The sequence below is a fragment of the Neofelis nebulosa genome, chromosome 15, assembly GCF_028018385.1.
Source record: "Neofelis nebulosa isolate mNeoNeb1 chromosome 15, mNeoNeb1.pri, whole genome shotgun sequence".
Taxonomy (NCBI): domain Eukaryota; kingdom Metazoa; phylum Chordata; class Mammalia; order Carnivora; family Felidae; genus Neofelis; species Neofelis nebulosa.
This window is the reverse complement of record NC_080796.1, coordinates 75,560,525-75,585,617: the sequence shown is the minus strand read 5'-3', so window position 1 is coordinate 75,585,617 and position 25,093 is coordinate 75,560,525. Positions and strand designations below refer to the sequence as shown.

The following is a 25,093-nucleotide window of genomic DNA, read 5'->3' as shown; positions in this document are numbered from 1 at the left end:
ACAATCTGACACAACTACAGAGATGCTGGCAGATTACTGCAAATATTCCTAAAGCTGCTGCAAAAGCATCAAGCTTAAAGAAAGGAGCTGGGGTTCAAAGAAAAGTACAATTCCCTTTTATCAACTTCCTGCTGAGGCAAGACTCACTTCTCCAAATTAAAGCAGCAAAAATTACATACATATATGACATTGAATTAGAAACTGTCTTAGCTCTTCTTAGGTAGAACAGCATGGATCCGACTATTTAAAACTACAAACGGCACCCAAAGTCGGTTTTTTTTAAAGATTTTATTTTTAAGTAATCTCTACTCAACACGGAGCTCAAACTCACAACCCTGAAATCAAGAATCACATGCTCCTCCAACTAAGGAGGAGCCAGGCGCACTCCACTATGTGGTTTGGTTTGGTTTGGTTTCTGCTTTCTGTTTTTATTTTGTTTTTGCATTTGCTTATTGTCGGTTTTCTCCCTCCACTGAATTTTAAAGTCTGTGGAGTGAAAGACTGGTCTACATTATTCACTGCTACGTCACCTACTGTCAGGTAAGTTAAAAATCCCCCAAAAAGGGAGGCCTGGGTGGCTCAGTTGGTTAAGCGTATAACTCGATTTTGGCTCAGGTCGTGTTCTCACAGTTTGTGGGATCGAGCCCCACATAAGGCTCTGCATTGTCCGGGCAGAGCCTGCTTAGGATTCTCTCTCCCTCTTTCTCTCTGCCCCTTCCCCGCTCACTCGCGGGCGCACGCGCGCTCGCTCTCCCCCCGCCTCCCCCCAAAAAAACATTACAAAGAAAAAAGAACTGCTGGGGATGGGGACTAGCAGTAGTGTTTTAACAAGCCCTCCTGGTGACTACGTACACTAAAGCATGCGAACCGCTGTCCTGGGCATCAGCAGAAAAGTTCATGTCAGAGAAACTCGATTCCTGAGCTACCACATGAAGCAATACAGCAACAAGAACCATGGACATCAGGCAAGTACACAAAAGAGATACTTTGTATCTTGTTTGAGCCATCGTATTTGGGGGGTCTTTGTTGCAGTTATCATGCACACTCTCCTGGCTCACAAAACTTTTTGGTCTCAGGATCCCTTTAAAAAGACACTTTTAAAAATCAGTGGCTCCAGGGGCGCCTGGGTGGCTCAGCCAGTTGAGCTCAGGTCATGATCTTGCAGTTTGTGGGTTCGAGTCCCGCATCGGGCTCTGTGCTGACAGCTCGGAGCCTGGAGCCTGCTTCGGGTTCTGTGTCTCCCCCTCTCTCTCTGCCCCTCCCCCACTTGTGCTCTGTCTCTGTCTCTCAAAAATAAATAAATGTAAAAATAAAAAAATAAAAAAAATCAGTGGCTCCAAAGAGATTTTGCTTGTGGCTAGAGCTATCAACAGTCACTATATCAGAAATTAAAACAGAATTTTAAAAATGTTAGTTCATTAAAAAAAAAAAGCCCACATTCCAAGTTAACATGAGTGACATATCCTTTATAAGAAAAAACAACAACTATTTTCTCAAAAAAGAGAACAGTACAGTGAGAAGAGTGGCACTATTTCACATTTTTTGCAAATCTCATTCATGTCTGGCTTCATTAACCCCAGACAGCTGGGTTCCCATACCTGCTTCCACATTCAGTCTGCAGCCCCACACTGCTCTTGTGGATCTCCAACATCTCTCCTCCTAACTGGGACAGTTTTTATTCTTTCTTCACATTCACACTTTTGCAGCCAGCCCTTTTGTCAAATGTCCCCAAATTTGGGTTAATGTGATGTCTTCTCATTAGATTGAAGTTACGTATTTTTGACAAAAATAGCACAAAAGCAATACTGTACCCTTCTCAGTGTATCCTCTCAGCAAGCACATGATGTCAACATGTTGCATTATGATGATGCTAACTGTAATCACTTGATAGAGGTGAGGTCTGACAGGTTTCTCCACTGAATGTTACTATGAAGAGATACTCTGAGGCTACGCAAAATCTCATTTTGCATCCAACTTCCACCGACTAACTTTAGCATTCACAGACAATTCTTGCCTGTAACAATTATTAGTATCTGCCTAATGTTTCCATCATTCCTTCTATATTAATTTGAATTTTACTGTAACACATGGCTGTCTCGTATTTATTTATTCAAATATTTATTTGCAGCACCATGGGCTTAGGGATATTTATTTTATCCCATGGGTTATAATCTGTTACTATCATTACTTATTTTATTCTTCAAATTGTCCCAGATCCGGTGTTGAAAGCTCCTTCAAGTTGGTACACCATTTTGTTTGTTTGTTTGTTTGTTTTAGCATTTCATTCTCTTCTGGTAGCCACGTCATGTTTCAGGTCCAAAGGACGTTTTTCCTTTGCCCTAAGTCACTTCTCCAAGGAACTCGAGTTTCTTCCCCCAGACAATAGCATTTAGAAAACAAGACCTGGTGTCATGTGTGCTCATTGCTATGGTGGCGTAACTGCTTCCAAGTCCTCTCAGAAAAAGGAAATCCGTGTACACGCACCAGCACACACACATCTATTTCTATCTCTGTATGTGCACACGTGTACATAAACAGGTGTATAAATTAAAACTTATGAGTTCATACTGATACCAGAGAAGGGTATTCTAGCAATCTTTTCAAATGATCAGAACTGTGGATTCCTTCGTCTTTGATATACTCAAAGCTCGATAGATGCAGACAAAGGACTTCAACAAGAAGATATATTAATGGCTAATAAGCACATGCAAAGATCATTAGTCATTAGAGAAATGCAAATTAAGACCACAATGAGGTACCAACGCACACCCATTAAGATGGCTGTAATAAAAAGGGCAGGAAATAGTTAAGTGTTGAGGATGTGGAGAAACTGGAATCCTAGAACTGTACACTGCTGGTAGGAACATAAAATGGTACAGTTGCCTTGGAAATGGCTTGGTGGTTCTTCAAAAAGTTAGATTTATCACATGACTCAGCAACTCCATTTATAGGTAAATATCCAAAAGAACTGAAAACAGGGATTCAGTCAAAAACGTACAGAAAAATGTGTATAGCAGTAATATTTACAGTAGCCAAAAAGGTGGAAAAAACTGAAATGTCCATCAACTCATGCACGGACAAGCCAAATGTGGTATATCCCTAAAGTGGAATGTTACTCAGATGTGAAAAGGAATAAAGTACTGATAAACACTACAACATGAATGAACCTCAAGAACATGCTACGTGAAAGGAACCAGACACGAAAGGTCACATGTCCTAGGATTCCATGGGTGTAAAATATCCAGAACAGATACTCCATCAAGATAGGAAGCACATTAGTGGTTGCCAGATGCTGAGGGAAGGAGAAATGGGTAGTGATGGCTTAGTGGGTACAGGTTTCCTTTTGGGGTGATGAAACTGTTGTGGGATTTGATTTAGGTGGTAGTGGCCCAACACTGCAACTGTGTTAAATGCCACTGAATCATACAAGTTAAAATGGTTAATTCTATGTTATGTGACTTTTACCTCAATTAACAAAACAGTTTCCAAGGGTTAGTTGCAATTGGAAATCTGAAACCTTATCAATGAACTTTTCACACTGTAACATTAAAATCCATTGGTCCATCTTATCTCACACTTTGAATAGATCTTTTACCCACACGTGATTTTGTTACATCATGCATTTGTCATTTGGAAAATTCTGGTCCACTAAGTCATGCACGTCTCAAGTGCTGACATATTTCATTATACAATATAAAAACAAATCATAGTGGGTAATGTCACCACTAATCTCATCATAAAAGTAAGTTCTGAGCTGTCCAACTCTGGTTTAATTTTTATTCTACTTTTATCACCGGGCACAAATATAATCAAGTTGTTCTTGTAAGTTTTCAAGAATGTCTGTCAAATACCCAAGTCTACAGACCACAGTGTGTTGATTATTCTTTCATCAAGTAGGAACGGTTCTACGAAGAAAGCAGCTAGGTAGCCTGCAACTCGACTGTCCTTTTCCTTGAGACCACTGTAGTTCAGTACACAGCAAAAGTGCTTCATGAGCATTTCCCACTTTATCACACAAAATATTCAAAAGCCATGTTCTGAAAGGTCAAGATAAAGTAAAATTTATTTCCACTCCATCAAAATATTTTTCAAGTGAAACTGCATCTTTTTTTTTAAACTGCAAGTTTGAACTGTACAGCAGTGAAGAATACAATGAATATTAGTATAGTTTAGTGCCACTGCTCTGATTCATGCAAAGGCACCAGCAGTTTTACTGACCATTACTTCTGGATCATCAGTGCAAATGTCAACACAGTGAAAAAGGCAAAATCAAACAAACAAACAAAAAAAGCCTTTGTATTACTATAAAACAGTTTTGATCTCAAGACTCTCCGAAACGCTCTCAGGAATCCCAAGGAATCCACAGACCACACTCTGACAACTAATCCACATGTTTAACAAAGAAACCTACCAATTCATGTATTTTCCAGATTTTTTAAAATGTAAGCTCTATGCCCAACGTGGGGCTCAAACTCACAACCCCAAGATCAAGAGCTGCATGCTCCACCAACTGAGCCAGCCCGGCGCCCCTATCTTCCAGGTTCAATGCAAACTACTTGGTGGCAAACCCTTCTTGTTTGTACTCCTCTTTAATACCACCATATGAAATGCCCCAATATTATTACCTAACCAACTCCAAACGTTACTTTCCTTTACCTTAATTCATATCAGCTATGTCAACGTATCTTCCTTCTGCTATCCGCCAGGCTACAAAATCCCATACCAAAAACCCACTCCTTCTAGTTCATTTAAGTTTAGTCAATTTTAATTACCTCCCTTTGGATTTCTAGAACTTCCTTCCTGGCTCACTTTTCTAGGAAAAGTGATCTAGACCTAGACCACGGGTCTGCAAGCTTCTTCTGTCAAGGGCCAGATAATAAATATTTAATTTATTTATTAAAATTCTTTTTTAATGTTTACTTATGAGAGACAGATAACGAGCATGAGTGGGGGAGGGGTGGAGAGAAAGAGGGAGACACAGAATTGGAAGCAGGCTCCACGCTCCAAGCTGTCAGCACAGATTCCCACCTGGGGCTCGTACTCAACCCACGAGATCATGACCTGAGCCGAAGTCGGATGCTTAATCAACTGAGCCACCCAGGCTACACTTTAAAAAAAATTTTTTAATGTTTATTTATTTTTGAGAGAGAGAGACAGAGCGAGCGCGCAAGGGGGAGGGGCAGAGAGAGAGAGGGAGACACAGAATCCAAAACAGACTCCAGGCTCTGAGTTGTCAGCACGGAGCTTGACATGTGGCTCAAACTCATGAACCAAGAGATCAGGACCTGAGTCGAAGTTGGACACTTAACCCACTGAGCCCCTCAGGCACCCCAGATAGTAAATATTTTACAGACTTTGTGGGCCATCTATTCAATTCCATTGTTGTAAGGAAATATGTGTGGCTGTGTTCCAATAAAACTTTATTTACAAAAACAATCAGTAGTTTGCTGACTTCTGATCTAAACTCGTCCAACGTGTAGGTCAATAAACCCACTCTTAATCAAAATACATCACGAAAATAAAAAATAGAGGTAGCCACAGACTGGCTAAAAGAAACTAGTAAGAGCACTGAAAACAGCAGTAAACCCAACAGACAGAATATCAGTAACAGTTGTTAACTTAATTCACTGAGCTCTTATTGGCTAAGCTCTAAAGTGCTTTATAATACCATATCACATTTAAGCCCTTTATAGCAGAGTTTTAAATTTTAATAATTATCCTTTTACAGAAAACAGATAAACTACGTAACTTTCCAAGGTCTCACAGTCTGTAAATAGTTAAGCCTAATTCAAACACAAAGGTCTCTCTTACTTCAATGGCCATTTTTTTTTCCTTTTTAACATTTATTTTTGAGAGACAGAGAGAGAGAGAGCATGAGCAGGGGAGGGGGAGAGAGAGAGAGGGAGACACAGTATCTGAAGCAGGCTCCAGTCTCTGAGCTCTTTGTTAGCACAGAGCCCGATGCAGGGTTCAAACACACTATGCAAGACCATGACCTGAGCTGAAGTCGGATGCTCAACTGACTCAGCTAAGGTCCATATTCTTTTTTTTTAAAAAAATTTTTTTTCAACGTTTTTTATTTATTTTTGGGACAGAGAGAGACAGAGCATGAACGGGGGAGGGGCAGAGAGAGAGGGAGACACAGAATCGGAAACAGGCTCCAGGCTCCGAGCCATCAGCCCAGAGCCTGACGCGGGGCTCGAACTCACGGACCGCGAGATCGTGACCTGGCTGAAGTCGGACGCTTAACCGACTGCGCCACCCAGGCGCCCCTAAGGTCCATATTCTTAATCATCATATTATGTAGTATCTATCTATATTGCCATTTTTGGTTTTTTGATCCAAACTGGTAAGACAGTTATTCTGAATAAGAATGCAAAGACGGTTGCTATTTACTTGCTCTTACAGTGTTTCTTCTGTTTCACTGAGTTTACCACATTAACTGCGTCACCACATTAACTACCACATTAAACTTCACTGAATGCAAGAACTTAGGTGATCCAGCTTTAGGTGACAGTGTTCAGTTATTGTACACCAAGGATCATAAAGGCCTCTATGCTTAAATATGACAAGTTAGGGTGTGTTGCCTAAAAGCCCAATGAATAGGAGGTAAGCAATCCTCCCCCCCACCCTCTTATAATAAGTCAGAATAAAATAATAATAGTTATGCTAGCACATATTATAATAAATCAGTACAAAAGTTCTGACATATAAAGAAAATTCTGCCAGACATCATTTAAAACAAGTGATAGAGAGAGAGATGCTCAAAGGACAGATTCCACGCATCCTTCAAAACGACTCTTCATCCACTCCTAAACAATAACTAGGGCCTATGAGAAGAAACACAAAGTCTGTCCATTAATAGAATGTATTAACTTATGCCTCACTGATTATAACTACCTAATCGTAAGATTATCCCTACTAATCTGCTTCCAGGCACCAGGAAAAAAGTTAGAAATAAAAGGCTGCAAAAGATCTTTTTTAAAACCTATTGGTCCAATAAGCAAGCATCACAATACAGACAGAATCTTAAATTAGAGATGATGGTAAGGGGTGAAATAAACTTTACATCTTCAGTTCTCTTTATATTTAATATAAACCAATGTAAGAGGTAAACATACCACCACACATACACACATGTAAAATGGCTATTCCCCATGGAAAAAAACATTACCAAATAGAATTTAAAAATAGCATCAACTTAAAAAGGTAATTATTATTTCTAAGAACCAGGGAATCTCACAACTCTGAATCTTTGGTCTCGAGGTTTGAGCTAGGCTGGTCTGATACTGTTTTGTCTCCCAGAATTCAACCAACTGGGAAACAATCTCCCTTAACTCATTTATAAAGGAAAAGAAGAAGAGTGGCCCCAGCTATCTGGGGGGAATATAACTGGGGGCAGCCTAGGAAATGAGCTCAGGCCAGCTGCTCTGGTAAATCCCACCCACCAACCCTTAAAGAAAGTATAACCTCAGGACACCTGGGTGGCTCAGTCTGTTAAACATCCGCATCCGACTTCGACTCAGGTCAATGATCTCCCGGTTGAGCCCCACATCGGGCTCTCTGCTTTCAGTGTGGAGACTGCTTTGGATCCTCTGTCTCTGTCTTGCTCACTGCCCTTCCCCTGCTTGTGTTCTCTCTCTCAAAAAATAAACATTAAAAAATAGATACAAAAAAGTATAACCTCATATGCACCTCTTTTTGTGTTTTTAAATGTTTATTATTTTGATTTTGAGAAAGAGAGAGACAGACAGAGTGTGAGCAGGGTAGGGCCAGAAAGAGAGGGAGACACAGAATCCGAAGCAGGCTCCAGGCTCTGAGCTGTCAGCACAGAGCCCAACGCGGGGCTTGAACTCATAAGCTGTGAGATCATGACCTGAGCCGAAGTCAGACACTTAATCGACTGGGCCACCCAGACACCCCCCTTTTTTTGTTTTTTAATTTTTGTTTAATGTATTATTATTATTTTTTTTTTTTTGAGACAAAGAGTGTGGGGGAGGAGAGAGAGGGAGACACAGATCAGAGTACACCTCTTAACACTTGCACCAAAATTCATGTGCCAAAGGGAAAAATATACATATACTCAAAGATTGTTGGATGTAAAAATGTGGCAAGAGTACAAATTCATAGGCTATAACAAAAAGACTGAATTAAGGAGCTTCCTCTAGACTGCAACCTGACAAACCTTATTATAGGATAAAGTACTTCAAAAGCTTCCTCCCATTCCAAACTCTCCCTACTTGATTATTGCATATCAGCACCATTATTCTGAATGGTCAGATAAGAAATAAAAATAAACTCACATAAAACAACTGTAACAGCATGTCCCTCTTTTATTCATTAATACACTTTATTTCACACTCCACCTAACACAAGAGCCGCTTCATGTATGTATCACAGCCAGGAAGCACATAAAGAGAAACTGAGAAAAAAGACACCAGGGTAAATTGGTGGTAAATTGAAATATAATTTCTAAATGAATGTTGAGCTCCTAATAACCAATGAAACATACAATCATTCCAAGTGAATCTCTAAACTGCAACACTTGCAAAGTCTGGAAGCTTAGATTTTTTCCCTTCTTTCCATGTGCTACCTCACTTTCCTTTTGTATAACTCTAACTCCGCAGCACATGGCAGGGGAGAACACTGCATTTTTATAATACACTAAATAGAACAATAACAAGAAATAAAAGAGGAAATGGGGGGAGGGTCGCTCAAAGGAGTAGTTAGCCGATATTATTTGCTCTATTATATGGCTTTTTGTGTCTCCTAAGAACACCCCCATGGCCATCCACTCCTGGACCCTCGGCAATATGGAATGATTAGAAACATTTTTTTTTTTTGGGGGGGGGTATCTTAACAAATTACAGCTGTTAAATCCAGGCAGCATCTCTCTTTTAGGGACCCTTCTTCCTTGAGCAGGCACACCTCTAAATGGAGGCAGGAAAACAGATGCGGAACAGACTGCTTCACCTCCCAGAAGAGTTACTAGCTCCCACTAGGAACACAGTCACTGTCACTCGGACAGAGAAGCTCCCTCTCATTTTGCCACAACAAAAAAAATCTAATTTTATTTAAAGACAGCAAGGAAAAAAATGTGTGTGTGTGTGTGTGTGTGTGTGTGTGTGTGTCTGTGTGTGTATCAAACGGGTATTTTTCTTGCTCTAAACCGTCCCCTTTTCCTTGTCCATCGGCCCAAGTAAGCAGAGATGACGCAGACTTCCTTATATAATAGCCTGTGATTTCCTAGGCTGCAGGCCTCTCCCTTTGTGTTCTGTACACACTTACACACGCGAGCGCGCGCACATTCTCACTGCTTTGCAGCCGCTGGCGTGATGCCAGCACTCAGTCAGCTGGCTGACTCCATTCACAGAGCAGGGTTGAAGCTGACATGGAAAAGGGAGGGGGGGTAAGTGAGGGTAAGGGGGAGTAGAACCATCACTGCTACAGACAAAAGAAATTTTTTTCAAAAAGAAAGAAAAAGGAAACCTTAGCATAATATCCTTCTTATAGCTTCAGCTCAAAGAAAACTAGAAGCCAGAGACCATTACAGCAAAAGGATGAAGCAGGACGACTGAGGATCCAAACCGAAAGGAGCTCTGTATGAGAAACAATTACTCCACAACAAATTGTAAAAAGCAACAGTATTTATTATTTCAATCCCATTAGAAACCTCAGCATATCACCTTCTACACACAGTCAGGAAAAGGCTGTGAAGAACTCAGAGCAATTCTGAGTTTCTGCTTTTAGATAAAGAAAAAAGGGAGGGGGGAGCAAGGACAGTTAAAAGTACTTACAGGTATACATTTTTCTGCTCCCTCCTCTAGCTGCCAGGAAAGCTGGAGACAAGAAGGGGATGGGGGGAGGGAGGACAGAAAAAGGAGGAAAAGAAGGAATAAAAGATGGGTTTAGGTTTTTGTTTTTGTGGGGGCTTTGGGGGGAGGAGGTGGGGAGAGGCTCCCTTTCTCTTTTCTATCGTAAGAAAGGCTTTTTCTATAGCACAGGGACGACCCCATACGTGCCAGCCCCCTTGAGAGACCTGCATAAACCCGGTCTCCAAGCGGGCACTGCCCTGCCAATCACATGGCGTACTGTTACATTAAACAAAAGAAACAGGGGGATGCTTACTTTTACCCATGATGCCTAGCGGGGGCAGAAGGGGGGGTGGAAACCAGTTGAAGCCGGTTTATAACCTCAGGACATGGAATTATCTCTTAATTTTTTTAAATGTCATTTGTGGTACAAAAGTCAGTTAGTCTCCCCACCCTAACTGCCCCCCATTATTCTGGCCTAGTGCCAAACTTTGCCTTCATTCATGAGAGCTAGTTTCCTCTGAAATCATGATGCTTTAACTGTTTAGCTTCCAGAGCCAACATCCAGGACAGGAAATCACAGCATCAATGACAAAACATGTTCCAAATTACAAATAAACCCGACTGCTAGTGCTAAAGAACAGACATCGGTAAGACAGTAGACGTGTTCCTTGGAGATCTGTTCCTGGAGCTGTCCCACAGGTAGGTATACGCAGATTCACACCACTCACACCACTTGGGGCAGCTGAACCCACATCTAGCACAAATCACAGCACGGTTTCCGAGCAAAGTAGTCATGACAGTACGTGTACACTCCATAAAAATGGGTTAGGTCCTTGTTATGTATATTTTACCACAACTGAACAATGTGTAATGGTTTAGGCCTAGCCATAGTGAGGCTGCAATACTGTCTCATTTTCCTGTGTCCCAGCCTAGAACTCTTCCTCCTCAGACTCCAGCCAACGTCCCACCCACCATAAATCATTTACCACACCACCTATGTCCTTCTATAGACTGATCAAGACTCTAGACATGTCTGAAACTTTCTCCTAATTTTCCTTTTTCTGTCTTAGAGAGACTGTCTCCAATCACTTTATAAGGAGTTTTCATCTCAAACGTACTCATAAAAGGTCAGAAAGTGGTGGGGAAGAAATCCAAGCAAACCAAAGAGAAGGGGAACGGTAGTAATTGCTTTAGACATGTGCCGGTTGGAGGACCCTTACGCTAGGATCTTTGTTTAAGGAAATAAGTTCTTTATAAACAGGAACAAGGAGTAACAAGGGGGAGGGGGTGTCCTTATTTTTCAATCGACCTCTCCTATCAATAAACCACCCCAAATGCCTGCCTCATTTGGGCTTCTGAAACTCAAATCATAATTGTACGGACTTCCTTCAGAATCTCTCAAAAAACCCTCATGTTTCCAAATGCTAAAGCTTCTAGAGTCTAGAGAACACAGAGAAAAATAATCTATGCCCTACCCAAAGATTTCAGTCTGTAAAAGAAGTTTTCCTGAGCAATCTAATATTAATTTCTGTTTTCAGAAAACAAATACTGAGCTAAATCTGAAATAGGCAGTACTGGCCACTGGCAAAAGGCATTCAATAATTTACAAACTACACAGGAAAACCCTACACTCTGCCAAGCTAAGCTTCAAGTGGATGATGTTGTAATATCTCAGTCACAGTAAGTCGTACTTAACAGAAGCCCATCAGAGGTCTCCAGATCTAGGTATTGTACTATTTTAGGAGATAAGGGAAATCATCATGTCTGTGATAAATGGGGCCAAGAAAATAGTCCATTTTCCACTTATTCAATACATTTCCACAAGAGACAAACTATGAATTTCAAACTGAAGCTCACTAGGTTCTATGTTTAATCGTGGCAGGGGAGACTGTATTTTTTCAACTTTCGTTCAGACATCATGCTCATTTAAGTCCACTGAATACACTTAACTGCATTTTAAACACTGGTCAATTTTTACCAGTCTTTGAGACAGTATGAAAGGCTTAGATACAACTAAGCAGTTGGTAGTGATTACTGTTAGCACGCAGTTTAATTCTCCAACTTGACACAGGCTAAAGCAGTACACTATGTTCACCACAGTATCTCCTCTGTATACTAAATTGATTAGTAGTCTAGAGGTACCAGAGATGCTCACACATCAACAGGTATTTTTCTTCAGATCCTGGAAAATTAAGAACTATGTGGCAGCCAACACCCCTGCTTTTCCAGCCAAATCATAATCACCCCAAACCAAGCTGCTTATTGTGTGAGCTGAAAATTGTAAATTTATTTAAAAAAAAATTTTTTTTTTCAACGTTTTTTATTTATTTTTGGGACAGAGAGAGACAGAGCATGAACAGGGGAGGGGCAGAGAGAGAGGGAGACACAGAATCGGAAACAGGCTCCAGGCTCCGAGCCATCAGCCCAGAGCCTGACGCGGGGCTCGAACTCACGGACCGCGAGATCGTGACCTGGCTGAAGTCGGACGCTTAACCGACTGCGCCACCCAGGCGCCCCAGAAAATTGTAAATTTAAAAATACTTCTTGGTAACTGTTATCCAAATTGTAATGCTCTGAAGAAAAAGAAAAGATCTAACATTCACTGAGAATTTTAATGCATTAAATTTAATGCACTAAATATTTATTTAATCCATACAACAAAGCAAGAAGATAGGGTCCTTTTCCTATTTTACAGATATGGAAATTAACTTGGTGAAATTAAGAAATTTGAATGAAGTCATTCACTCAGCTAACAATAGTAGATGCTGGCTCCAAAGCCCGTACTCATTCCATTACACCACGATGGCTTGAGCATTTCTTGGCCAAAACTCAAGAGCCCAATTCACTCTGCTTGCCTCATTGATCTCTACTCTAAGCCACTAGGTTAAAGAAAATATTAGCCAAATACAACTGAGGTAAAATATACATGTTCTTTGACAGGCATGTATGATTTCTTTCTTTCTTTCTTTTTTTTTTAAATTTACATCCAAGTTGGTTAAATAATGTAATAATGATTTCAGAAGTAGAATTTAGGGATTCATCACTTACATATAATACCCAGTATTCGTCCCAACAAGCCATGTAGGATTTCCACTCACAAGAAGATTTGATCCAGGACTTCTTTTTAAAGCACACAGTAAGGGGGCGCCTGGGTGGCTCAGTCGGTTGAGCGTCCGACTTCGGCTCAGGTCATGATCTCACAGTCTGTGAGCTCGAGCCCTGCATCGGGCTCTGTGCTGATGGCTCAGAGCCTGGAGCCTGCTTCCGATTCTGTGTCTCCCTCTCTCTCTGCCCCTTCCCTGCTCATGCTCTGTCTCTCTCTGTCTCAAAAATAAATAAAAACATTAAGAAAAAAAAATTAAAAAAAAATAAAGTACACAGTAAGTCCATATAACCTAGATACGTACAAAAGACATCTGATAAATGACTGGGAAGGCCAGTTCATAAAGGGTAACCATGATACAGAAAGAAATGATTATGTACCTGAATTCAGGACATAAGACTTCAAATTAATTACAACTAAAAGCCTGAAGGTACTCATACAAAAGAAACATGAACTTTGTACAATCAAACGCATAAAAAAAAAAAAACCAAAAAAAACCAAAACACCTCCAGTAGAATTAAACGTTTGGCTAAAACTCCAAAAAAAAAAAAAAAAAAAAAAAAAAAAACCTCACCAATAATAGGAACAAATTGGCAAAAGCCATACAGTCACCATCTTTGCTCTTCACAAATTTTATAAATAACCTGATAACTTTTTTGTGCCAATTTTAACCTATGACCTTGGACTCGGAACAGGAGGATCAAAATCAGAAGCACTGTTAAGGTTGAAAATAAAATTTATTTTTTAAAAAGCCAACCTTAGGGGCGCCTGGGTGGCGCAGTCGGTTAAGCGTCCGACTTCAGCCAGGTCACGATCTCGCGGTCCGTGAGTTCGAGCCCCGCGTCAGGCTCTGGGCTGATGGCTCGGAGCCTGGAGCCTGTTTCCGATTCTGTGTCTCCCTCTCTCTCTGCCCCTCCCCCGTTCATGCTCTGTCTCTCTCTGTCCCAAAAATAAATAAAAAATGTTGAAAAAAAAATAAATAAATAAAAAAAAAATAAAAAGCCAACCTTAAAATTCTGTATAAAATGGATAAGCTATTTATTGGTGGCCAAGAAAAATGAGCCACAGTTTATCTAGCTGTCAGTCCTCTCCTGCAAACTCTCTACAGTTCTGTTTTCAGTGGGTATAGTCTATTTGGATAAATCAGCTCATGATATTTCAAAATTACTATTACAACAACAAATCAGATTACAGAACAGCCAAAACCCCATTCATATGATCAATAAGATTCACTTTTTAAGTTAAATCCAGAAAAGCTTAGTCAAAAGAAGTTAATTCTTAGGAGATGGGAGTTCATTTCCGGATTATTTAGAAATAGTATACAATACAATCAAGCAGTACTAAAAAAACAAAAACAAACAAAAACCCCAAAACCAAAAACCATTCTGCGGGGTGCCTCCTGGGGTGGCTCAGTCGGTTGGGTGGCTGACTTCGGCTCAGGTCATGATCCCGCTGCTCATGGGTTGGAGCCCCGTGTCTGGCTCTGTGCTGACAGCTGGGAGCCTGGAGCCTGCTTCAGAATCTGCACCCCCCCCCTCCCCCACGCACCCCCCCCCCCCCGCTTTCTCTTGTTCTTTCTCTGTCTCTCAAAAATAAACATTTAAAAAAAAATTAGTTAAAAAAAAAAAAACCATTTTGCTTTCCCAAATGCCTAATACACAAATTGGGAATGACATCCAAAATAATATATTGATTTTAGTTTCTAGAAACAGGTGACTTGTACTCATTGCTAAAACAGAATAATTTCTGCTTAAGGGGGGGGGGGTCAGTCTTCAATTACTTGCGGATTATAAAATAGGGACTGACTAACTGATACTGAAGTCTACCCCTAACTGGGACAATGTATATATTAAAATTTTAGTTACAGCCAAATAAAAGCTAAGGACACTACCTTATCAAGCAGAACACAGAGTGGGTCTTACACAGGAGGAGGAGGAAAGGGGAACAAGACTCCCTGTCCTGAGGCAGCATCTGAATTAGGAAGCACTGGTTTTCTCAGAGTAGTGTTCCTTAACAAGTCCACTCCTGGGTTCACAGGAAGCAAGATTGCTGCAGAGGTCACAAAAACCTCTACTGACTCATACTGCAAACAGGCACAAAAAACTACTGTCAAACTCTAGTCTCAATGACTTAATCACCATAAAGAAATACAGGAAGTAAATTACATCGAGTATTTCATCTCTCATGTGGCACAACATGTTTCTAAACCCCAAATTCTTTTCTATAAGGGTGGTTTATTTTCCCATCAGCACTAGGGAATTCCTCTGCCTACCCCTAGGAAACAGAAACCTGAAAATCATCTAGAACATTAAATTAGGACTTGACACCTACAAAATTATAATTCTTTTCTTCCAAAAAACAAAGCAACTTTCTAACAAGGGCCCACAAGATACCTAACTAGGAGAGTCTTGAATCCCTAACTTATTATTCTCATCTACTGGTACTCAGTGACCAGGTCTGAGAACATCTCATTTCTTAATATTTGATTGCTAAGTATTTTCATTCTCTCCTATCTGTACCTTCCCTGTATCTTTGCAGGGTCAAGTTCTTTTCAGGCAAGTCCCAAATGTTCATACCTATTTGAACAATAAAATTCTGCTTCTTTGAAAAGATAAATGAAACCGATAAACCTCCAGGCTGACTCATTAAGAAAAAGAGAGGGCCAAAATAAATAAAATCAGAAATGAAAGAGAAGTTACAGATGACACCACAGAAATACAAAGGATCGTAAGCGACCACTATGAACAATGATATGCCAGCAAACTGGATAACCTAGAAGAAACAGATAAATCCCTAGAAACACACAACCTTCCAAGACTGAAGCACAAGGAAACAGAAAATCTGAGTAGATCAAGTAACAAGTAAGGAAACTGAATCCATAATTTAAAAACTCCCAAAATACGAAAGTCCACGGCACAATGGCTTCATAGGTGAAGTTGGCCAAACAGTTAAAAAAAGACTTAGTATCTACCTTTCTCAAATTACTCCAAAAAACTGAAGAGGAAGGAACACTTCCAAACTCATTTTTATGAGGCCAGCATTAACATAATACAAAAACCACACAAAGATACCACACATACACAAAAATTATAGGACAATATCCCTGATGAATATAGATGCAAAAATTCTCGACAAAATATTAGCAAATCAAAGTCAACAATACATTAAAAAGGTTCAGGAGCACCTAGGTGGCTCAGTTGGTTGAGTGTCGGTTGAGTGACTCTTGGTTTCAGCTCAGGTCATTATCTTGTGGTTTAGTGGGTTCAAGCCTCATGTCAGGCACTGTGCTAGCAGTGGAGCCTGCTTAGGATTCTCAGTCTTCCCCCCCTCCCCCACTCACACTCTCTCAGAAAATGAATAAACACTAAAAAAATTTTTTTTAAATGACTGTCTCAATAGATGCAGAAAAAACATTTGACAAAATTCAACATCCATTTATGATGAAAAAAAAAAAAAAAAAATCCCAGGGTTGTGAGTTCGAGCCCCACACTGGGTATAGAGAGATTACCTAAAAGTAAAATCTTTTTTTTTTTTAATGTTTATATACTTATTTTCATTTAAATTTTTTTTTCAACGTTTTTTATTTATTTTTGGGACAGAGAGAGACAGAGCATGAACGGGGGAGGGGCAGAGAGAGAGGGAGACACAGAATGGGAAACAGGCTCCAGGCTCCGAGCCATCAGCCCAGAGCCTGACGCGGGGCTCGAACTCACGGACCGCGAGATCGTGACCTGGCTGAAGTCGGACACTTAACCGACTGCGCCACCCAGGCGCCCCATTATATACTTATTTTCAGAGAGAGCAAGAGCATATGCACAAGCAGGAGAAGAGGGGAGGAAGGAAGGAAGGGAGGGAGGGGGAGGGAGGGGGAGGGGGGAGGGGAGGGGGAGGGGGAGGGGGAGAGGGGCGGAGGGGGAGAGGGAGAGAGGGAGAGAGGGAGGGAGAGAGGGAGAGAGGGAGAGAGAGAGGGAGAGAGGGAGAGAGGGAGAGAGAGAGAGAGAGAGAGAGAGGGAGGGAGGGAGGGAGAGAGAGAGAGAGAGAGAGAGAGAGAAAGAGAGAGAGAGAGAGAAAGAATCCCAAGCAAGCTCTGCGCTGCCAGTGCAGAGCCCAGTGCAGGGCTTGATCTCACAAACTTCATTTCACAAAATGATCATGACTTGAGCTGAAATCAAGAGTCAGACCCTTAACAGACAGACACACCCAGGTGCCCCCCAAATAAAATCTTAAGAAAACAAATCTCAACAAAGCAGGTTTAGAAGGAACACACCTCAACACATTAAGGGCCATATATGACAAACCCATAGCCAATATCATGTTCAGTGGTAAAAAGCTAAAAGCTTTTCCTCAAAGAGGAACAAGACAAGGATACCCACTCTCACCACTTTTATTCAACATATGTGTTGGAAGTCCTAGCCACAGCAATTAGGCAAGAAAAATAAGTAAAAGACATCCAAACTCAAAAGGAAGGAGTGGGGCACCTGGGTGGCTCAGTTGGTTAAGCATCTGACTTTGGCTCAGGTCATGATTTTGGGGTTCATGGGTTCGAGCCCGCGTTGGGCTCCGTGCTGACAGCTCAGAGCCTGGAGCCTGCTTCGGATTCTGTGTCTCCCTCTCCTCTGTCCCTCCCCCATTCGTGCTCTGTTGCTCACTCTCTCAGGAATAAACAAACATTTAAAAATTTAAAAAAAAAAAAAAAAAAAAAAAGGAAAAAGGAAAACTTTCACTATTTGAAGGTGACATGATACTATATGTAGAAAACCCTAAAGATGCCACCAAAAAACTATCAGAATAAATGAATTTATCCAACAATGAAAAACTCAACCTAGACATCTCAATGTGCTAACACCTGTCATCAACTAAGTGCCACAACTAAGTGCCACATGCCACAGAGCCATGATTTAATAGTCTTATTAATGATGTTTTGCCACAGATTTTCTAAGCACTTAGATTCTACTTTTTGACTTGACTTTCTGTTACTAAATATTCACCAGTGTCTCCCCCTGTTTACCTTTCCAAGGGTAGAGGCTCCCAGACTAGGAACAGCTTCACGTGGAGCTTCAGATATTTTACTCTCCAATAAGCTTCTCATCTTTCACTTTTGTTGGGAACACTGCTCTCGTCTTTATCATTCCCTGATGTCACAAACAATGCCAAAACAAAACCAAAAGCCACCTACCTTCTATAAAGCTGATGTTCCACTCAATCTCTGACTTTAAGAGTCTCCAAACAGGAAGGAAAAAGAGAAACCAAGATAAGAAAATTATTACGGCTACACAGTCAATAACCTCTATAAACTTTTAAGTCTACCCTCCACATTTCAGTAGCTATCACCCTGGATTCCCTAAGATCAATAGGCTATGCTAGAGCATGATCTAACTAACTACTGATGATTAAAGATGGAGAGTCTGTCCATCCTACTGCCCTGACTGGGCAAGCTCAGAATGCACTTCACTCAGATTTCTATGATAATCTCAGTAGACTCAGGAGGCATCAGTTCCCAGACTTTCAGGATGACCACACAATTATCTCCTCATATTACACTAATGAGAAAAATGGAGGCCAATACAAAAGGAAAGATCAGGAAACACAAAAGTGGTATATGTGTGACTATCAAATTTAAAATAAACTTTCATGGGGCACCTGGCTGGCTCAGTCAATATAGCTGTGACTCTTGACCTCAGGGTCACGAATTCAAGCGCCATGCTGGGTGTAGATGTTACCAAAAATAAGTAAGTGTTAAAATAAACCTCCGTGTTATTAAATTTTACATACCTTCAAAATATTTTCTCTACATTTTCAACATTGAAATTAACTGTAAAGAATAGCAAAATGCTGGGGCGTCTGTGTGGCTCAGTCAGTTAAGCATCCGACTTCAGCTCAGGTCATGATCTTGCAGTTTGTGAGTTCAAGCTCGGTGTCAGACTCTGTGCTGACAGCTCAGAGCCGGGAACCTGCGTGGGATTCTGTGTCTCCCTCTCTCTCTGCCCCTCCCCTGCTCATGCTCTGTCTCTTGCTGTTTCTCAAAAATAAACATTAAAAAAAATTTTTTTTTAAAGAATGGCAAAATGTTGACATTTTTGCAGTTTGGTGGTAGGGACACAGAAGTGAACTGTTCTATACCCTTTATTTAAGTGTGTATCTTAAATTCTTCAGAATAAAAAAGGTTAAGGGGGGGGAGGGGCGCCTGAATGGCTCAGTTGGTTAAGCATCCGACTTTGGCTCAAGTCATGATTTCATAGTTTGTGAGTTCAAGCCCTGTGTCAGGCTCTGTGCTGACAGCTCAGATTCTGTGTCTCCCTCTCTCTCTGCCCTTTCCAGCTTAACTCTGTCTCTCAAAAACTAAATAACCATTAAAAAAATTTTTTAAATAAATAAATAAATAAATAAATAAATAAATAAAAAGGGGAGACAGAAAAGTCTTTTTAAGTTTATAATGTCCACCTTATCTATTGAAAGATAGCAAGAAACAGGTAAGTTCCACCTCCAGAGAAGGAGATACACTTTTTTACTGAAATTCTTTTTCCAACTGTGAGTACTGCATCATGTGCATATACTACCTAACCAAAGCTTAAATAAACTTTAAAATAAACATACTGATTGAACTTAACATAATTTCTAAAAGACATACAGCACAATGAAAGGAAGGGACAGAGTTCCCAGGCCCATCCAGATGCGCTCCCCAGGGGACATGTGGTTCACAGAACACTAGTGAAGATGCCCTAAAGGCTACAGATCAGACATCTAGAAGAACTATTTCCTTGACCAAATACTAAATATGCTGATAAGTTAAAGGATCTTTCAGGGCCAAAGAAACATTACTCATCTAGCATTGTAATACTATACAGGGTTACACTAACACATATCTGCTTAGGCAATTAACTTGTAAATGGTAGATAAGTTTAAATTTTTTTTTTAACGTTGATTTATTTTTGAGACAGAGAGAAACAGAGCATGAACGGGGGAGGGTCAGAGAGAGAGGGAGACACAGAATCTGAAACAGGCTCCAGGCTCTGAGCTGTCAGCACAGAGCCCGACGCGGGGCTCGAACTCACGGACCGCAAGATCATGACTTGAGCCGAAGTCGGACGCTTAACCGATTGAGCCACCCAGGCGCCCCTACAAATGGTCGAGAAGTTTAAATTCAAAACTGATAGATGAAATATTCCAATGGGGGGTTTGAACTGTATAGTTAAGTACGTATAGCAATATGTAAAAATAAGAATCTAGACATCAAAATTGGCCTAGGATTAGATGTATATTTCATCCACTATACTTGCAAAGAATCTTTTTTTACTGAAATGAGGGCAGAACATATTCACACAGTAGTGGATTAAGTATGATGAAACTGCACCTAAACCCAGTCCAAAGGCGAAAACTTGCCTGGTCTGGATTTCACCTAGGGGGTTGCTGCTGGCAGTCTATTAGCTGAGATTTGCCTATCAGCATTAACAAGCACATGGAGCCTTTAGGACAAAAGGTATCACTTTTCTTCAACAAGGAGACAAAGACCTGGGACTGTTGGTAGGATCTGGTATCTTACATGATCAAGAAAGAGGTTTATCATTTTTTCATGTAGTCAATATTTACCTTAAGAAATTTACCCTCAAGATTTCCCTGTAAATAAATATTTTTTCTCCTACAAAGATTTTCAATTAATGACAAAAGTTTCAAAAGCAAAACAGATTTTCAACAACCTAATGTACCACTCACGGCCACAATAACTTCAGTAGGCACTAGCTATTAGAACAGGATTTCTCAACTTCAGTACTATGGGCACTCTGGGCCAGATAATCCTTTGTTGTGGGAAACTGTCCTGTGCACTGTAGGACAGTAGCAGCACCTCCAGCCTCCACATACCAGATGTCAGTAACAACCATCACCCGTTTTGAGGACCAGAAATGTCCCCATACACAGCCAAATGTCCCCTGGGGGGCTAAATACTCCCAGTTGAAAACCATTATATTTAACACCACCAAAAGGATTTTAACCGCAAGGAGGTCTGTGGCTATTATTACCAATAGTCTCAACCCTGAAGTAGAACAATACTAGCAGAGGAAGTCAGAACAGTGGCTACCTTTGGGGGTGGGGAAAGAAGGATAAAGGCTAGGAGGGAGCACGAAAAAGACTTGTGGGTGGAGGTAATCTTCCAGACCTCCATTTAGGTGGTCATCTTTTAAAGCTTTTTCTTTTTTAAATATTTTTTTAAATGTGTATTTATTTTTGAAGGAGAGAGAGACAGCATGAGCAGGAGGGGCAGAAAGAGGGAGATGCAGAATCCGAAGCAGGCTCCAGGCTCTGAGCTGTCAGCACAGAGCCCGACGCAGGGCTCCAACCCACGAGCTGAGCTGTGAGATCATGACCTGAGCCGAAGGTGGACGCTTAACCGACTGAACCCACCCAGGCGCCCCTAAAGCTTTTTCTACTTGTATATTACACCTGGAGGGGGAGAAGATCACCCAAAAAATACGACAAAAAGAAAAACAAGATTAACAAGAGACTGGTAGTATTTCCTTGCCTCAATGCTGCAAGAAATCAGGTGCAAGAGGTACAGAACCAAGGCATCTGAGGGGCAGGAAGAGAAGTCACTAAATGTTTCTTGATGACATGATTTACCCTTAAATTCAAGTTAGCTGACAGTATCCAGGTCCTTCCCTTAGCAACACAGCAAAAGCTACCCATTCCTTTTTACCTAAGAAGATTTCTAAGATTGACAATCACATCTGAGGTCAGGGGTCACATATGCTTTTCACCAAGACTTTCGTACCTTTGACTCTGGAAGTTAAGAAAGGCTCTTCAAAAATCCCTTTAGGGGCGCCTGGGTGGCTGTCGGTTGAGCATCTGACTTCGGCTCAGGTCATGATCTCATGGTTCGTGAGTTCAAGCCCCACATCAGGCTCTGTGCTGACAGCTCAGAGCCTGGAGCCTGCTTCAGATTTTGTGTCTCTCCCCCGCTCCACCCCGCCCTGCCCCTGCTTGTGCTCTGTCTCTGTCTTTCAAAAATGAATAAATGTACAAAAATAAAAAATAAAAAAAAATCCCTCTAACAAGACAATCTCTAGCATTAAAGTCTGCATGAGATCAGTCATGAAACATAATGGCTCCTAATATCAAGACAGTTGCCTATTCCCAAGCAAGAACACCATTCAACAAGAACTAGATTCTCTACTCCACTTAGAGCAGTAAGATAATCTGAATCAAAAAAGGAAAGCAGGAGGGACCAAACAAAACAAAACAAAACAAAACACAGAATGACTTGTAGGTATTTCTGTTGACAGGAAAATTTTCAGACCAAGAAAGCAATTTCCTTGGGGCACCAGGGTGCCTCAGTCGGTTGGGCGTCCAACTTCAGCTCAGGTTATGATCTTGTGGTCTGTGAGTTCGAGCCCCGCACCAGGCTCTGTGCTGACAGCTCAGAGCCTGGAGCCTGCTTCGGATTCTGTGTCTCCATCTTTCTCTGTCCCTCCCCTGCTTACACTCTGTCTCTCTCTCTCTCAGAAATAAACAAAACAACAAAAAAAAAAGAAAAAAAAAAAAAGAAAGCAATTTCCAATATTGACTCAAATATTAACTACAAAGGAGTTTAGAGGATCTTCCTTATATATTCTACATATACATCCATAGATTTCTTAGGAAAAAAGAGCCATCACTCTAGACATTTTATGTTTCACTATTTTTTATAGTTTTATATTACAATTTTATTAAGATCTCTTTTGATTAATTAAAAAAGTCTGCAGCTATAGCTTTGAAAACTAAAGTAGTATCTCTTAAAAATACTTTTTAGGAGCACCTGAGTGGCTCAGCTGGGTTGAGCATCTGGCTCCTAGTTTTGCTCAGGTCATGATATCATGGTTCAGCTCATGGGATCGAGCTCCATGTCGTCGGGCTTTGCACTGACAGCTCGGAGCCTGCTTGAGATTCTCTCTCTCCCTCTCTCTCTGCTGGTTCCCCAACTCATGCGCATGCACACCCTCTCCCTCAAAATAAATAAATATTACAAAAAAAAACCCACTTTCCGTAAGGAAGAAAAACTGAAGAGCACTCAAATCATCTCATTTTTCCCTTGTCCATTTCTTCTAATATGATGAGAGCAGAATAATCTTATGCAACCTGGAGAGAACGTGAACGACAACAACAAAACAACAACACTTACCTGAAACAGAGTTACTTGACTTTTGGTGCTGTTTCAAACCACCCAATGGTGTGCAAGAGAAAGATTAGTGCTTCTCAAGGAAATACTGAGTGAATCAATATTTTTCTACAAATAATCATCATGTCGCTCTGAAGCAGAAGTCTGCTTAAGAAAAATTTCTTTTTTTTTTTTTTCAACGTTTTTTATTTTTTTTTATTTTTGGGACAGAGAGAGACAGAGCATGAACGGGGGAGGGGCAGAGAGAGAGGGAGACACAGAATCGGAAACAGGCTCCAGGCTCCGAGCCATCGGCCCAGAGCCTGACGCGGGGCTCGAACTCACGGACCGCGAGATCGTGACCTGGCTGAAGTCGGACGCTTAACCGACTGCGCCACCCAGGCGCCCCGAAAAATTTCTTCTTTAGGGACCCAGCACTATGTATTTAAAAAGTACCAACTATATTGTAATGGATTCAAATCACTACTTCTGCCATAAAGTTTCCAAAGCTTGGCCAGAGTTTAATACATCTTAAAACTAAAAGAATTACAAAAAAGTTGCCCTTACTTCAGTGACTGTATGTTTGCATATTCAGATACTACATTACTCTAAAACACTGCTGGTTTGCTACAAGTTGTTGGAAACAAGAAATAATGAGCTACCAAAACACCAATTCCAAATCACGCAGCTCTGGTAGGTATTTAAAACTGTCAAGTATCAGGGCACCTGGCTGGCTCAGTCGGTGGAGTGTGTGACTCTTGATGTCAAGGTCGTGAGTTCGAGCTCCACGCTGGGTATGGAGCCTAGTAAAAAACAGCAACAGCAACAAACTTGTCAAATATCCAAGATTAAACTAGAATCAGGAACTTTAATAACAAGCAAGTTAAAGAGGGAGTCAAAGGGGAAAGGGCATCGGATTTGGATTCATCCAACAAAATGAGATTACTCCTGGGTAGACATTTTGAAACTTCCATGAAAGTCAATTCCTGGCTGATTGATTTTCCTCTGAATAAAATGTTCTTTCAAAGAACACAATCTCGGGATAACTACCTTAAACTTATTACAAACATTTACCAAATAATAGCTTATTTGTCCAGTTATACCACCATTAATCTGGGACTGGAATTCATCTACACCACAGATTAGCCTTTTCTATAAAGGGCCAGATAGTAAATATTTAAGGCTTTGTGGACATCATCTTTGTTGTGACTACTAACTGTGACACTGGAGCAGTGTGAAAGCAGCCATAGACAATATGTAAAAAGTATGATTATTTCCAATGAAACTTTATTTATGGACACCAAAATCTGAATTTTATATAATTTTTGCATATAGTAAAATATCTTTTTGACTTTTTTCAACCATTTATAACTTTGTAAAACCATTCATACTTCTTAGCTCATGCAGCAAGCAAAGTTTACTAGCCCTTAGTTTGCTGACTCCTGATCTATATGCTTTCATTTACTTATTATTTAAAAAAAAATTTTTTTTAATGTGTATTTATTTTAGAGAGAGAGAGACACACACACACACAGAGTGCGAGAGGCGGCAGGGCAGAGAGAGCAGACAATCCAAAGCAGGATCCAGGCTCCGAGCTGTCAGCACAGAGCCCGATGTGGGGCTCGAACCCGTGAACCGTGAGATCATGACCTGAGCCGAAGTCGGGCGCTTAACCAACTGAGCCACCCAGGTGCCCCTTTACTTATTTTTAAGTAATATCTGCAGCCAACATGGGGCTCAAACTCACAGCCCTGAAATCGAGAGTCATATGCTCTGCCAAAGGAGCCAGCCAGGCACCCCTCTCATTTATTTTTATTAAACCTTTCAAATTTACAAAAAAAGTATAGAGAATATTCTAACAACCATTTACTTATCACCTAACTTAAGAAATAAAACATCACAAAAACACTGAAGCTCTCTGACTTAACTATTCCAATCCTATTTTCCTCTCTCTTTTCCTCACAGGTAACTACTATACTGAATTTAGTATTTATCATTGCCATGCTTTTTCTTAATACTTTTACTTTACGTATGCAGGTATATCTATAT

The 25,093-nt window shown here is 40.7% G+C and overlaps 1 protein-coding gene across 4 annotated transcripts in view; it reads right to left on the bottom strand.

Moving 5' to 3' along the window:
* GATAD2B (GATA zinc finger domain containing 2B) overlaps nucleotides 1–25,093 on the bottom strand; it is an 89,138-nt gene that overhangs the window by 46,186 nt on the left and 17,859 nt on the right. The window contains exon 1 of one of the 4 annotated variants that reach the window (XM_058702238.1): nucleotides 9,798–9,815. The exons of 2 other annotated variants lie outside the window; for them this stretch is intronic. Coding sequence is in view for 1 of the 2 variants with exons in the window: in XM_058702236.1 (XP_058558219.1) it covers nucleotides 1,599–1,651 (53 nt within the window). In the remaining variant the exon portion in view is untranslated. Of the gene's footprint in view, nucleotides 1–1,598; nucleotides 1,785–9,797; nucleotides 9,816–25,093 lie in introns of those variants that run through there. One more of the 4 variants, XM_058702236.1, reaches the window with a different exon arrangement.